The 14,875-nt window shown below is 33.3% G+C and overlaps 1 protein-coding gene across 1 annotated transcript in view; it reads right to left on the bottom strand.

Annotated features, from left to right (window-relative positions):
• The window catches only part of TUSC3 (tumor suppressor candidate 3), a 107,540-nt gene that overhangs the window by 49,671 nt on the left and 42,994 nt on the right, over positions 1 to 14,875 (bottom strand). Inside the window, exons 5-8 of the mRNA XM_014311875.2 lie at positions 12,792 to 12,909; positions 10,352 to 10,492; positions 9,661 to 9,801; positions 276 to 365 (exon numbers count right to left, since the gene is read on the bottom strand). Of these exons, the coding sequence (XP_014167350.2) occupies positions 276 to 365; positions 9,661 to 9,801; positions 10,352 to 10,492; positions 12,792 to 12,909 (490 nt within the window). The remainder of the gene's footprint in view (positions 1 to 275; positions 366 to 9,660; positions 9,802 to 10,351; positions 10,493 to 12,791; positions 12,910 to 14,875) is intronic.

Raw genomic sequence — 14,875 nt, 5'->3', positions numbered from 1 at the left:
TATGGAACAATTTCTAAAACATTCCCTACTGCTAGGAGCTGCAGAGAGAGAAGTTTAAACAACACAACCACTCATTTCATTGCTCGAAACAGAGATGGTGGCACCTTCTAAAGATCTGAAATTTCAAAACAGACTCTGCTTGCAACATTTAAGACTCTGACAGACTTTCATACAGACCTATGGACCTGCAATTATTTGCAATCGTAGGCTTGCTGTAGCAAGTGACTGTTTACACATCCTTTCCCCTCAAAATAAAATTAAAATAACGAACTCACCACTTGTCCATTCTGAGGATTTTTATGTGCATATGGTGGTCCACGGATGTGATTCCACATCTGACCAGATGTCATAGCAAATACAACACACTAGAAAAGAAAAAGAAAAACGATATATTAATTAATTTACTGTGAAGGACTGAACAGAAAACCATTCTGCTGATTATTCTTGCTTTAGATATGTAATTTTTTTCACTAACCAGACATAGCATCTACCTCTATTTGAATTTTAGGATAGTAGCTTCAGACGCATTACGTTCATAAAATTCTTAAATGACTTCTAAAAATTTTCATAAAATTCTGAAAATTACTTAGCTCAAGCTAGATTTTCCAAATCTCACTTGAAATAATCTTAAATTTATACACCACATTTACACATCTACATGACAACAAGTACTTGCAGCAGTAGAAGGCATTCATTGCAAATATTCTAGAAACTAGTACTCAAGATTTATACAACCTTCCATGAAAATATTTCTGCCTCTAAATCTTATACAAATATTTATCTTACCATTTTGTTTTCTCTTGTCTGAAATTATATATAAAGTAATAGAAAAAAGCCAGTTACTTCAAAAAATATCTGTCCTATTTTATGAAATTCTCACTATGTGTCCCATATGGCTATGATTAATTTTACCTATGACAAATAGCAATGGTTGATTTGCTGGAAAGGCTGAAAATTCCCAAAAGAAAAAAGTGTGACAACTGGGATGTGTGACAACTGTAAAAACAGACCTTAATGCTTGCAGAAGATCATACTGTAGAATATACATGACAAACCAGTTGTACCAAGAGTCATTAAGACCATTTAAAGAGGAAAGTATAGCATTTTGGATTACCAAGTGAGAGAAATAGGAAACATGTATCATCTAAATATGTCTTTTGTTTTATCAGTGTAGATAACCTTTACAAAAGCTACATTTTAAGTTCAGCACATGCTCATTTTTACTCAATAAAGTTGTATTGAATATTGTACATCAATATTCCAAATAGCATCATAAAGTCATAAAGATAAGGCAGATGAATCATGAATGTAAAAATTTGTACCATAGTGAGTTACAAAACCAGGGTTTACTAAAACCCTTCAAAGTGTTTTCTTTAAAAACATTTTGTAACATGTTTGTGAAGTAAATATAAGCTAGTGTAGCTCTGTATCTCTGTAAATGCAGCACTGCTACCTCTAAAAATAAGAACAAGGTCTTATTATGGAATTTTGTCAAACTTTATTCAAATCTGTCTTGGATTTCCTGGCTTTGGGTTTTGTTGTCATTTGGGGTTTGGGTGTTTTTTTTGTTTGGTTGGTTTTTTGGTAACAGCAATTTGTCCAAAGACCAGGTGACCATACCTAGTTTACATTACATTAGCATATTATTTTTCCCCCCTATTCTGTTTAGGATGAAATAGATAGGACCAATATATTAATGTATTACAGTAGTGATGAGATGACAGCAGAGACAGCCAAAGTGTAAACACAGGCTACAATGTGTCAGTATGGAATGACGAGAAATGATGCACAGGATTACACTGGAGATCCCAAACTTATAAATATTACAATAGTGAATAAAGAAACACAGACACAGGAGCATGTAGAAAACAGTTTTAGTGCTAAGAAAGAAAACAAAGGAGAAGCATCCAACATATTTAAGATTACCTCGATTTACCCTGTAAATTTTGATGTAAAATTTTGTTACAGATCAGTGAAGAAGCACAAAGCATGAAATAGCCCCAAGTGGACCCTAAACCAAGGAGGAAGAAAGCAGCAGCATCATACTCCTCCCAGCAAAGACCATGGAATGCTGACAACTCATCATAGTACCACATCACCCCAAAGCAAAAGAATGATCTAAAGATCCAGACAGAAGCAGTGGAAGAGTACCCATGACATAAGAGAAATGCTAAGATACCAAGAAATGTGTGCAGAACGATTTAAATGTGGTGTTATTAATGAGACTTCTATTGTAATAGAAAGAAAAGATACATTTTCAAATACAGCTTAATTACTACTTTGCTGTAGTGCTACAAGTTTAATTACAATACGAAAAAGTTGTTATTTTTAATATAAAATGTGTTTCATTTTGCTTTTAACAGGATTAAGAATGTAACAGCATAAAAGGTAGCATGGCAGATGAAGACATACTGGTAGTAATTGCTAGCAAATGGATTGTGTTTTTATTAATTATGTGCAACAAAATGAAAAGAGTATACAGTGACGTTACTGGGAGAAGAGTAACATAGTTATTTCTATACCTTGCAGATTGTTTTAGCAGAGAAATTTATAGTGCAATTTTGGCGATGACTCACACAATAGCTTATGTGAAAGCACAAAAGTGTTGAAATTGAAAGTATCAAAAGTGAGGTGAAAGATACTTAGAAAGGCAAGAAATTAGCTGACAAGTGAAACACTGAAAGATAACAGATGCACAGAGTACACAAACTGTGCCTCTCTAAAAGTGTGCTTTCCCTGAGAAGTAATTTTTCTAATTTTTAAATTAGTTTGTAATTTATATTCTCTAGGGCCAAATCTGCTTCTGTATGGAAAGATCAAAAAGTCTCTATGCCATTTTATATATAGTCATATATTTTATAAATTATAAATCTCCCAAATTACTGAAGATCTTTCATGCTTTAAATACCACACTGTGAGACAGTATAATATCTAGCAAAAGAAGTAACTAGGAGACACAATAGTGGGGGGAGGAAAATGCCAAGTATAAACCTAACTGAAAAGCAAGGACTCAACAATATGGTTATTTAACCTGACGGCATCTTTCATAGTCTTTCAGTTCAAACTGTTAGTGACCAAAAAAACTAATTTGGTCTACCACACGCTGGATTTGCAATGTTTTCCTTCCATCGTATTCCTTTTATGTGTTTTTCCAAATTACTTTTTCATCAGCCAAAATACATTTTCCAGGTTCTTACTTGTCCTTTTCCAATCTTCATTTAATTTTAAGTATCCTAAGAACAGAGCATTTTCATCATATTCCTTATGCAAGAATTTAGTATGCTACATATAGTGCTTGACATTAAAGCTCATTTTGCTGTGCTCTATATTCTCCAATTACAATCATCTGTGTAAAAAAAACCAACATTGGAAACTACAGACTTCCACTGTTTGTAAAATACACACCATTATTTGTAGAACAGATGTGTGCATCTGTAATTCACACTGATACACAACGTTTACCATTCCAAATGGCATAGTTTCCATAGGATCCTATACTTTGGGATCCAAATGTTTCTAAACTAACCATTATTGTGAGTTGATTTTTCTCAGTTAGAAACTTTGCCAAATTAATTCCTAAAAATTATCCACTTGTTCATATTTACTCTCATATGCAGAGAAATTGTGCCTCTCTGCAGTTTTCTTGGATCTTGTCAAAGTTCAAAGGATGAAAACTGGAGTAAAGGAGATTTAAGTTGAGCACTTATCTCTGATCACAATGCCACTTTTCCATAGTAGAGTCTGTATTTCAGAAGTTCTACAGAGAGGAAGACTACAGACACACCTTTCCTCTATCTGCTCCTTCTTTCTCCTTGTCAGACCCCAAGAACACCACAGACTGCTGCATGCCACCTGATTTATCAATGGAGTTCAGGATATTTTTCAGGGTTTAAGCTATTTGAAGAGCTTCCAGATTTAGACAGTTTATTTTGCATCTAAATGATAAAAACAAGCAGAGTATTTGGCTCTGCAGCCAAACAGTGGTGATCTGGGTGAGTACACTCCATGTGTAGATGGACCTACTGCAGGACCTTGTTAACAAATTACAAGTGATGCTTCCTTGATGGCTTCCATCCTTAGTTTCACTAAGGGGGAGACTGCTTTAAGCTCACCCATGGTGCATTTGTGTGTAAATCACAAGGTTTCTAAGAACAAATAAAAGCACCAAGAGTCCCAGCAGAACACTGAATTGCAAGCAAGACACAACTTCACAGGCACATAAGCAGAGTATCTCAACTTCTTGGTCTTGCAAACCTTGCAAATTATTTATTTGTGTTTAATATATCCCCTTCTCAAAGGCCCAAGTTTTGTTTAACACTGTCTGCTAGTTCATCAAACAAAAATGGAGACTTAAAAAGTCATTTAGTATGCCTTTTGAAGAGAAGTTTCCTATTAGCAGATAGTATACAAAACCAATAATGAGATTTCTTTGCAAGTTTAGACCCAAGAACATGGGAAACTTTGTAATGTAAGAAAGATAATGAAATTTTAGATTCATTTATGAATATAGTTAAATTCAAGCATACGTTCAATAAAAATGAATGACAGCTAGTTCTACACTTTATTTCTATATTGTTCTGTATATGTAAATTCTAATCATTGTAGAATTACTGTTTTAAAGAAACGTAATCCTTTCTTAACCAGTTTAGCCTTGCTTTTGCACTCAGTGAAGGCTCTCATGCTATGAGCTATGTAATCCATTTCTAAGTACATCACTTATCAGATTCTCCAATAAGAGATATAGAATTAAAGAAGAGAGTGCAAAACAGGAGCAAAGAGAATTTTATCTTTAAATTTTACATCTCTAAAACCTCTAACTATAGGAAGAAAAGGAAATTAACAATCAGAATTTATTGATGTTCTTTTGGATGCCTACCTAGCCACACAGGGAAACCTTTGTTCTAGTGTTTATCTTTGAATAAAGCACATTAATTTTTCATCCTCATTTCCAGAAAGGGGTGAAATAGTCACTAGTAGCCATAAGACCCTCCAAGCTCCTTTGCACCAATAACTGCTGATGAATGTACTATGTGGTGCAAGTACTGGGGAGTGTATCCACACAGTACACATTTCTCATACCCATTAACTGTTATGAGAACAGGAAACACACATTTTGTCTCTTCATTCAAATGACCTGTCATATTTTGCCCAAGAGAATTAAATCCTAGGTAGCTGCCTTCTAATCTGAGCACAGATTTTGTCTTCCCTGATTCCACAGGTATATAGGCAAATCTGAAATATACACATAAAGTAAAATTGAAAATTACATGCAGAAAACAGCAGGCCGGTAAAGAAAACGCTGTCAAAAGACAGTCCAGCCAACAGAACAGAAACTCTCAGGACACATACTGTCGTCTAAAATGAAGCAATTCCTTATCCAAACTGTTAGAACCTTGCCTAGTTTATACCATCTGACCTTTTCTTCTCCCTGCTTAAGAAATGAAGAATCCTGAAGAGTCTGAATTGCTTCTTGCTACCAGCATAAAAGGACAGGAGTCTGCAAATATCTAAGAACTGAAGTCCTTTGTTATCTTTGTGTTGGCATGTCAGAGGGAAAAATATCCATACATGAATAGCAGATTTTGAATTAAAGCACAAAATAATCTAGGGGATAAATTTTACATGGGATTTCAAAAGACATCTTTTGGGATATTATGTACTGGGACTCAAGTCATCCTGGTTTGCCATCCTAAAACTCTTCTGGGTAATGTTGCAAGTGAAAACGCCTAAGGCATACAAGATACTACCAGAGCCTGCAGCACTTCAATGAGGGGACGAAACCACATATATTGCTGTGGTGCAATCTAATGCTGAGGGCAAAACCAATTTGATGGTCTTGCTTGAGCTGGCACTGGAATCAATTTGTGAGATTAAACCTGTGGTCTTGCTTCCACAAGTCTATCAAAACTATTAGATGCATCACTAAAAACTGCATTCCTAAATATTCTTCTAAAACACTACTGGAAATACTGTCTATGAGACAACATTTTTATATCAATGAAGTTATCAAATTAACATTTCTGGGATCCTCTGTCAAAACAGCACAGACTCTTTATGCTGAGAATTTTCTTCTAATTTTTAGCAACAGTGACACAATCCATTTTTCATTTAAATGAAAAGTAACCAACTTTTTTTTTTCCTTTTTTAAGATTTGGGAACATGAAAACTGTTCAAAGGAAACTGAGAAGCTCTAACAAAACAAGAACAAGAAAACAAGAGTCCTTTGTTTGCAATGATACAGTTTTCAATCACTGAACACCATAATCTCTATTAAAAGGTTTCAGTTGGAATTTAAAAATGTTATTTTCAGTATGTTTAATGAATACTAGCCACCTAGCAGTACATCCGAAAAGCATTTAAAATCCAAACCTAACGCTTTTAGAAAAGTGCTTTTGTGCTTTCTCAGCTCTATACCATCTGAAAAAACAATTTGCAATAAGGAGCAAAATAATTGTCAATACTTCTGCTGAAAATGTGAGCTCTCTGTAGCCTTTAAATGTCTTGCCAGGATTTCTGTTTAATTTGGTTTTGAAAGTTCAGAAAGGAAAAAATATTCATGAAGAACATAATGATTTATAATTAAACATTTATTACTTATTTATACCCTTCATAACAAGCATTTTCCTAGGCATTACTTTCTCTCCTTAACTAGATACCATCTTATCAATTTTTCCTTTTAATGAGCTTTTATCAAAAAAAGAAGCTTTAAGTTTACTGGTAGGAAAAAAGCGCACTATGTCAGAGAATCATAACTATACAATATTGAATATATTATTACATTATATAATATATATATATATATATAATATTAGTGACTGCCCATTTTCTTCCATCATTCACAACAAATTTTAGTCATTAACTTAGGTCATCTGTCCAAAAGCCTGCAATCAGGAGTCCCTGCTGATTCCACCAAAAATAAGTTATAAAATTAACTTGTATGCTTGTGCAGGTCTGAATAAAACCAAAAGGACTTCTGGTAAATGTATGATCTTTGCTAAGTCATCACTTTACAGGGTATGGGGCTTTTGCTACATTGTGAAGTCAGACCAATAACAATTAAAATAGTAAAGCATTGGCTCAATGCCATGATTAATTACAATATACTTTCAAATATAAGACCACTTCCTAAAACATCCTTTAAGTGCTATTAATTTTTAATGTAAACAGAATTTTACAGGGAAAAGTATTAGCAACAATATAGGGCATTAATGCCATTTTAGTTACTTGCTTGTCTATACAATCAGCAGGATGACAATTACTGAATGACCTTAATACATTTCTTAAAATATTTGATTACATTTGGATCTGTCCTCAGGAGTTCAGCTGAATGTCATTATAGGTTTTCTACACAGCAATTTACAGTCATGTTCAGATGGAAACTCTTGAGCTTGTGCTAAAGAGAACAGCAAACATTCTAAGAAAAAACTGATGCATTCATTTTCTCAATTTTATTATATCTTCAACTATTTATTGCAGCTTGTAGTAGAATGATTCTATGATTTGAAGAACTCATTTTTAACCTCACCAAGAGAAAAAAAAACAATTGCACAAAACATTGAAACAAACTTTTCATCTGAAAAGTCTGAGGTATGAAATTGAGATGAAATTGCTGTCTCCAGAGATAGACTGCATGGTTAAACAAAGGAAATACCACTGATTACATATCTTCATTTGATTTTTTGACACAAGTATCTATTGTCTTGTGATAATTATTGCTTTAGTCAGGTTGTTGCTAAAAATTAGAAATAAAAAAAAAGTTAGACCAATACACATCAAATGTGAGACCAACTGGTGGTAGAACATCTTCAGAAAGCATTATCATTGAAAAATAATGGTAACCTAGAAAAATATATGGAATTAAATATGAAAGACTTTGGGAGAGACATGTCAAAACTCTGTGCTAGATCTTGGGATATTCTAAAAGACATCCTGGAATAGAGAAGACATTCTGATCCTGGCTCTCTAGATCAAAAGGAAAGTTCATTCTACTTGAAATGTAGGCTTACTGGTGGTTTATTTGAAAACTTGTTCTGTATTCCTCCCTCAATGTATGGTGTAGATTAACAAACTGCTTAAATAAAGATGTTTTCCTAGACTAGTAGGAAAAGCCATGACAGCTCATGAGAGAAAACAGCATTATCAGAAGCCATTATTCAAGATTAATGCCAAATATTAAAGAATTCAGAATAAAGAGCTTTCCTTAAGAGCATATTAATAATCTCGACATATACATTAGAACTGACCAGATGCTAGGTAATTTCATCTTTGACCTTTATGAGATAAAGCCTGCCAAAGGCCCATCAGGTGACAGTACCACAAAAAGAAGGTATCTTCTCACATTTTTAATCAGAGCAGAATAGCAAACCAGTAATATGACATTGAAAACGAAAAACCAGTTTTAGGATAACCTAAGTCTTGCAGAACTAAAACACACAGAACTATAAAATAGCCCAGGTAGAAACAAGACCTCAAAAGACTACCTGGTGCAAGCTTTCTTGGGAAAGGGAGCCTAGATGAGAAATAAAACATAAATGCTGATGTAGAAACAAAACTCATATTCCATATAAAATCCTAGCCACGTCCTTTCAAGAAAGGTTAATTCATATTGATACAACTTGAGGAAAAGTCTTTAAAATGAATAAATGGCAAAAGAATAAAAGTTTTGTTTATATTGCAAAAAACATGTGGATGAATTTCTAAAAAGTAGTGTTCCCCATTGATGTAACTACTAGAACAGTCAAATGTTGGATTGGACTCACTAATTACAGACACTATTTTAGTGTTGAAACCCATGCTTCTGATGCCATGTCCCTGAAAATTAAGCATTTGATGCTGTTCCTCAGATTTTTCCTCTTCTGTCAGTCACAACGATGTCAGAGAAATGAGTGCTTGCTGATGCACTATAACAGCATCTACCATCCCTGAATACTATTTCCTGTTTAAAACTGAGACAGCTAACTAAGTTGCACATCCCACATTTTTCATCAGTCTACTCAGTTATTTGAAAACCACTATGTAAACACTATTAAGCAAATTCAAGCTTCATTCATTATTTATGGTTTTGAGGATTGAGTTGACTACTATTTCAAGCACATGTGGCTAGATCTAGTCTTTCCTCAGAGCTAACACTAAGATCATCCTACACTCATTTAGGTTAACAGTAGAATGTTAAGGTCAGTACTACTGAAACCAGTTTTGGAAACAGTTCCCTCTTTTTCTTTGTTTCTCAGATGTTTTATCACTGTCTTAAAAACATAAAAGCCTTTTTTTTTTTTTCTCAAACTTTCATTACTCTAAAGTGATACAGTCTGACATCAATACCTATACTAAAACAATTGATTGACATTTTGGATTTTATTAAAAAAGGGCAAGTTGAACAATAGCCATAAACATCAGCAACCATTACTGGAAATATTTTCATACTAAAATTCAACAAAAAACTGAAGCTATCAGAGTATTTGCTCATTTTCAGTGAGTCACTCATAGTAACTGATACTCACTTCTTATGAGAATTAGACCCAGAATCTGGATTATGAATCTTTTTCTGACACTATCATTCTGAACTAATGCAATGGTTTTTAATTTATCCTGTAAATAATAAAAACATATGCTAAGAAAGGAAATTAATAAAAAGCACATTAGTAAGGAAAATCTGCATACCAGAGCTGCCATGGCCCAGCCAGTTTTGTTATAGATGAACTCTAGATTATTTCTTCGCAGATATAACAAGCCACCAACAAGAGATACCAGAAGAGCCAATGCAATTGTACCAGAATAGTTAGGAGGCCTGAACACTCTAATCTGGAAGGAAAAATGCAAATACAGATTGTAATAAATGCATACATACAAATCATGTCCCATGTGGAGCACCAAATATAATGGAGCACCTGGAATCGGGTTTCAGAGTCAGCAAGACTAGTCTCTAAATATACTTTAATAAGAAAAAAAAGTACTTTCTTTAATGAGCACATACTATGAAAAATATTCATGTTTAATTTGGAACTGTCCAACTCTGAAACATTATTTCTTCAAAAGATTTGTAGGTTGTGTCTGAACTACAAGCAGCTACCTTTGAATCTAAGTGTTTTGTATATAGTTTTATAAAGTACATTTTATTTATTAACAACTAATTATTACTGCTTGTTTTTATCCAGAATTAGACTATAACAAAGCAAGAATGGAATATAATCTGCAGAAGTTCTCATAAGTACCAAACGTTATTTTTCTAATGTGTTGTAGAACCCTCACTTGACAAAGGAAGTTATTAAGGAAAGATGGAATTTATCGTCAACCTGTCTCAAACCACAAAGATACATTTACTTTCCACTTTTAAAATTGCTGAAAGACTTACATGAACATCTGTTCTGTCGGCTATCCATTTAGCTAGCTGTTCAGCTGCAAATCCGATTCTCTGCAGGTCAAATGTGTCAGCTCTCTTGGGTTTACCCTTCGGAGGAAAATGCATGAAAGTCGGAGCAGAGTTCATGTTCAGCTACAAAACCAGGAAAAACAGCCAGAAAAAAATTAGTAACCTTATCCTCAAAATAGAACACCACAATAGCCTCAATAACACATATCTAATTAGCATAAAAATATCACTTGCCTCCATACATTACATATTTGGAAATATTCTCATATACAGTCCTTCAAAAAGAGTGCTCACAATATTCCTTCCAGTAGATTCTTCAGGATGCTTAATTATTTAGAATGTTCATCCACAAGCTTTTCTATATAAGAGTATCTTAATGCTTTAAAGTTCTCATACATTGTAAGACCTTTCCTGTAATTGGTAAAACAGAGACCCTGCACCCAACCAAGCTACTAAAGTATATTAACTTATAATTCTAAGGAAACAAAGTAGCTTGGCATTGTTTGGCTACAAGAGACTAACCACTAGTGACTAGGCTTTTTTGGAATCCAAAATGGACTGGATAACTAGCTTAAACTACATAACTTGCCCTAGAGTTACTGATAATTCACGTGTTGATGCCACTGGAACTATTCATAGTATATTAAAAAATCCTCAAAAGTGATAAACAAATAGATCTACATATACATTTGCTATTTGAATTTTGACTTCAGCTATGCAAGGTAGTATAGGAAAATGTCATTTCACAATATAAAATTCCTCTGTATTCAGGCCATCTCAGAAATCATGCAATAAAGCACTAGAAAAAAAAATGAAAATTAACATTAAAAAATCAGGACTAATACTTAAAGCTGATGCAATATGGAGCTTTTTAAATAAGAAGTATTTTTTTTAAATCCTGAAAAATGAAGTTCACACCACACTAGCAAAACTTTATATTGAATCAAGTACAAAGCTGAATTTATCAATGGAAATTATCAACTATTAAAATATTTTCCATCTAAGTAAAAAAATAGCCCTCTTTACTGAAATTATTTGGAAATAAAAAGTATTCCAAGAGAGGCTAAAACACATGCTGTGAAATAGTTAAATAAAATATTTTATAAGATACAGAAACATTCAGACATTGTACAGTGTTTGGAGGCAGCTGATCTGGATCTGGTTTATCATTTCTCTATAAACATGGGAAAAGCTGCAAAAATCAAATTCACATTACTTCTAGGGTTTTTTGCTATGGCATCAGTATTACATAACTTTTCACATAAATGTAAAGTCAGAACTGCATTTCCCTTAAATCCACATTGAAATAGTCATTATTCATAGTCAAAACTTATTCTTAACACTGTCTCCTAAAAAACCCCCTTACATACTTATGCTTAATTTTGTCTAAATGTAAACATGATTTTAAATGCATACCATTTGAAATAAACTGAATTTGTGCCCTGTTACACAAGGAATAAGTTGAACTAGACTCTTCTAACATGTGCTGATTGGCTTAAGGAAAGATCAAACAAAATATTTTGTATTATTATAACCATGCAGGTTACAACATATATAAAGTTCACCAGTTTATATAGTCTATAGGTTATAAAGCCTTTAATGTTTATAGCAAAAAAAATTAATTTTAAAGCAAAATCTTAAGCCACTAATAACCATTTATTAAACACACTATTTAATTTATTTAAAGTAAATATTTTCAAAAGACATATTAATCTTTCCTCTGAACATTTGAAGTCACACATTTCACCAAAAGGTATTTAAAATATACAGATAATTTCAAAGTTTTTCACTCCTCCTAATCTGAACTTTTAGCTTCAATCAATGGACAAATATCAAAGATAAGCATGTCAATATTTAGTATTCATTTTCAAGAGATGCCTTTTTCCTTGACTTGTCTATTTCAGAGCAGACCTTAAACTATTCTCCAACTTTTACTCTTCATAGCCAACAAATAAGATGTAAAACAGTTTTTTCTCTTTTCCCTGAAGAACTTCCAGACTAAATATTACTGAAGCTGAAGAATATTGTATTACATAAAAGCAATTAAAATGCTGTTTTACTAAAGAGCTTTTTATTCTCTAAAGAGAAAATAAAGGAAATCTTTAAATGAAAATGTTACTTACAATGTGTTTAATTCTAAAAAATGGCCTAAACAATTGCTTAGAAAAAAGTTGCTTATATATATATACATATAATGGAATCTATAAACAAAGATTTTCAACTACACTTGGAAAATACTAGAAGTGGTTATTAGTAGAGTCTGTCTTCAATGATGTCACAGAAACTGCTGTGTTTTTAACCAGGAGAAAAGTATATACAAAACAGGGGTACACACCTGCAAACAGAAACTAATCTTGTATTATTTGACAAATTGATATGTAGTTCTAAAAATCAACAATGCTTTACAGTATTCAACATTTACCTGCTGAAAAACATCTGCCCCTTCGTCATAATCCACTATTGTGAAAAACAGTTTGTTTGAAAAAGCAGATGAATAGCGCCATGAATTAGCCAGCACTTGATATTCCTCATTAGCTTGCCTGTTAAGGAAAAGAAATAAATATAAATCCATATACCATTCACTTGCAAAAAATATCCTATAATCAGCTACAATGGTTAGATGAATTACATTTGCAGTATCATTCTCCACATCCATACTATCAAAATTTCAGCTCCTTATGCAACTTTCTGCTTCAAACTTGTCACGTCCAAAATTAGAAATGTGTTATGTTAAACTATACAAGAGAAATCCCAAGATGATATTAAGAAAAAGTAATGTTTTCCATATTCAAAGTCTCAGAAAATAGGACTGGTCTGAGTTGCAAGTATCAAATAGATTTGCCAACAGATCCATGTGAGGATATGCTTACGTGGCCCTTGAGTGTGCTATCAGGATATACTTGCTAGAAACAGATGTACATAAGGAATTCTGAAACTAGGGGACAAATAACACACAACGGTGAAAGCAGTATGCTCCTAAAATATCAGAGCCATAGGAGAGCCAAAGAAGCTGCTAAGCACTGGGGAAATTATCCTAAGGGAATAAAAAGTAGGCTTGTAAGCAGCATAACAAACTCCAGACTATTTCTCTAAAAGTCATTTTAAATGTGGTGATTTTGTACAACATGTAATCTTTTCTATCAGTACTAGAAGGTGATTTGCTACTAAATATCCTTCTAAATAAAATAACGAAACAACAAACAAAAAAACAACCAACCAATAAATCCACCAAAAAAACCAAAGAGAACAAAAACCAAAACTAACAACTTTGCTCTGACTTTACTAAGAGGAAGGGAAAGACAAATGGAATTCCAGGACAATAATACTAGCAATGACGTCCTCTAAACACACAATGCCATAAAACCACAGGTTATTCCACAGGACAAATCTATACCAACAAAAATTCAGGGGAAAAAAACCCCAAAATGAAGGAACGCTTGCAGTACTTTCTTATTTAGAGAGACTCCTTTGCTAATTTCCATATTACTGTTTAATCACATCCACTGTAGAGTCCAAACCAGTGTTTTACCACTTGACAACTCAGCTTTGCATATGATAAGATTCTGAAGTAGTACAAATGTGTTCTGCAGCTTTTCTCAAAACAGTGTTTCTAGAAAAACAGTTCTATGTATTTCATGGTGCAGAGCGCTATTTAAAAGCTGCAAATGCAAAAAGCTGTTTGCTGCAAGAGAAACTCTGCACTAAACATATATATGAGAGAGCAAAGAGGGGGAAGACAATTACAGGATAAGACCTTCCTCATTTCTCCATACCTGAGATCAACCTTAGACATGAAATATATTACATACAAACTCCAGCACAGTTGTCTAGTATTAGGAAATCTACTGTACATGAAAAAAAAATCATAAAATGCCAAGAGTTAAAATGAAAATTGATGATCTCTTACTCCCACAAAGAATTAAATAACATGAAGCATAATAAAACTCAACTTTCACCCTTATTACCTGACTTGGTATAATTTGCTACTTAACACCCTTACTCAATTGGCAGTTTGCAACTAAAAAAAGAAAAGAAGCAATTTAGGCATTAGATTGGTTACTTCTAGAAACAGATATTATCACTAAGCAGACTAAGATTCAGTGTCATCCTGAAGAGGGCAGTCAGACAACATCAAAGGAATGCTGTAAAATCTTAAGCAATATCTGTAGTGCACTCTTCTGTTAAACCTGCTATATTTAAGCTGAACCATTTTTATTATAAGAACAAGATGAAAATCAGTTCATCTTGATGCCATCACTCTTCTCTATCTACCTTTCATTTGTGATGAAACAGTATTTCTGGGAAATTTAGATACTCTACTTACGGTCCCACTATTTGAGAGGTCTCTTGTTCCCATTCATCTCCATATATTTTGCATCTTTAAACTATTTTGAATTAATGGCTAACATTTAAAGTATTGTTCTGCAAAAGGCTGCATTTTTTGTAACAGACTCAAAGCACAATTTCCTCTCACTGAAAATAGTGAACTATTCTATGATGTATCCT

The sequence above is a fragment of the Geospiza fortis genome, unplaced genomic scaffold (genome assembly GCF_000277835.1).
Source record: "Geospiza fortis unplaced genomic scaffold, GeoFor_1.0 scaffold40, whole genome shotgun sequence".
In the NCBI taxonomy this organism is placed as follows: Eukaryota; Metazoa; Chordata; class Aves; order Passeriformes; family Thraupidae; genus Geospiza; species Geospiza fortis.
The sequence above is the reverse complement of the archived record's forward strand: the minus strand, read 5'-3'. Positions and strand labels throughout refer to the sequence as shown.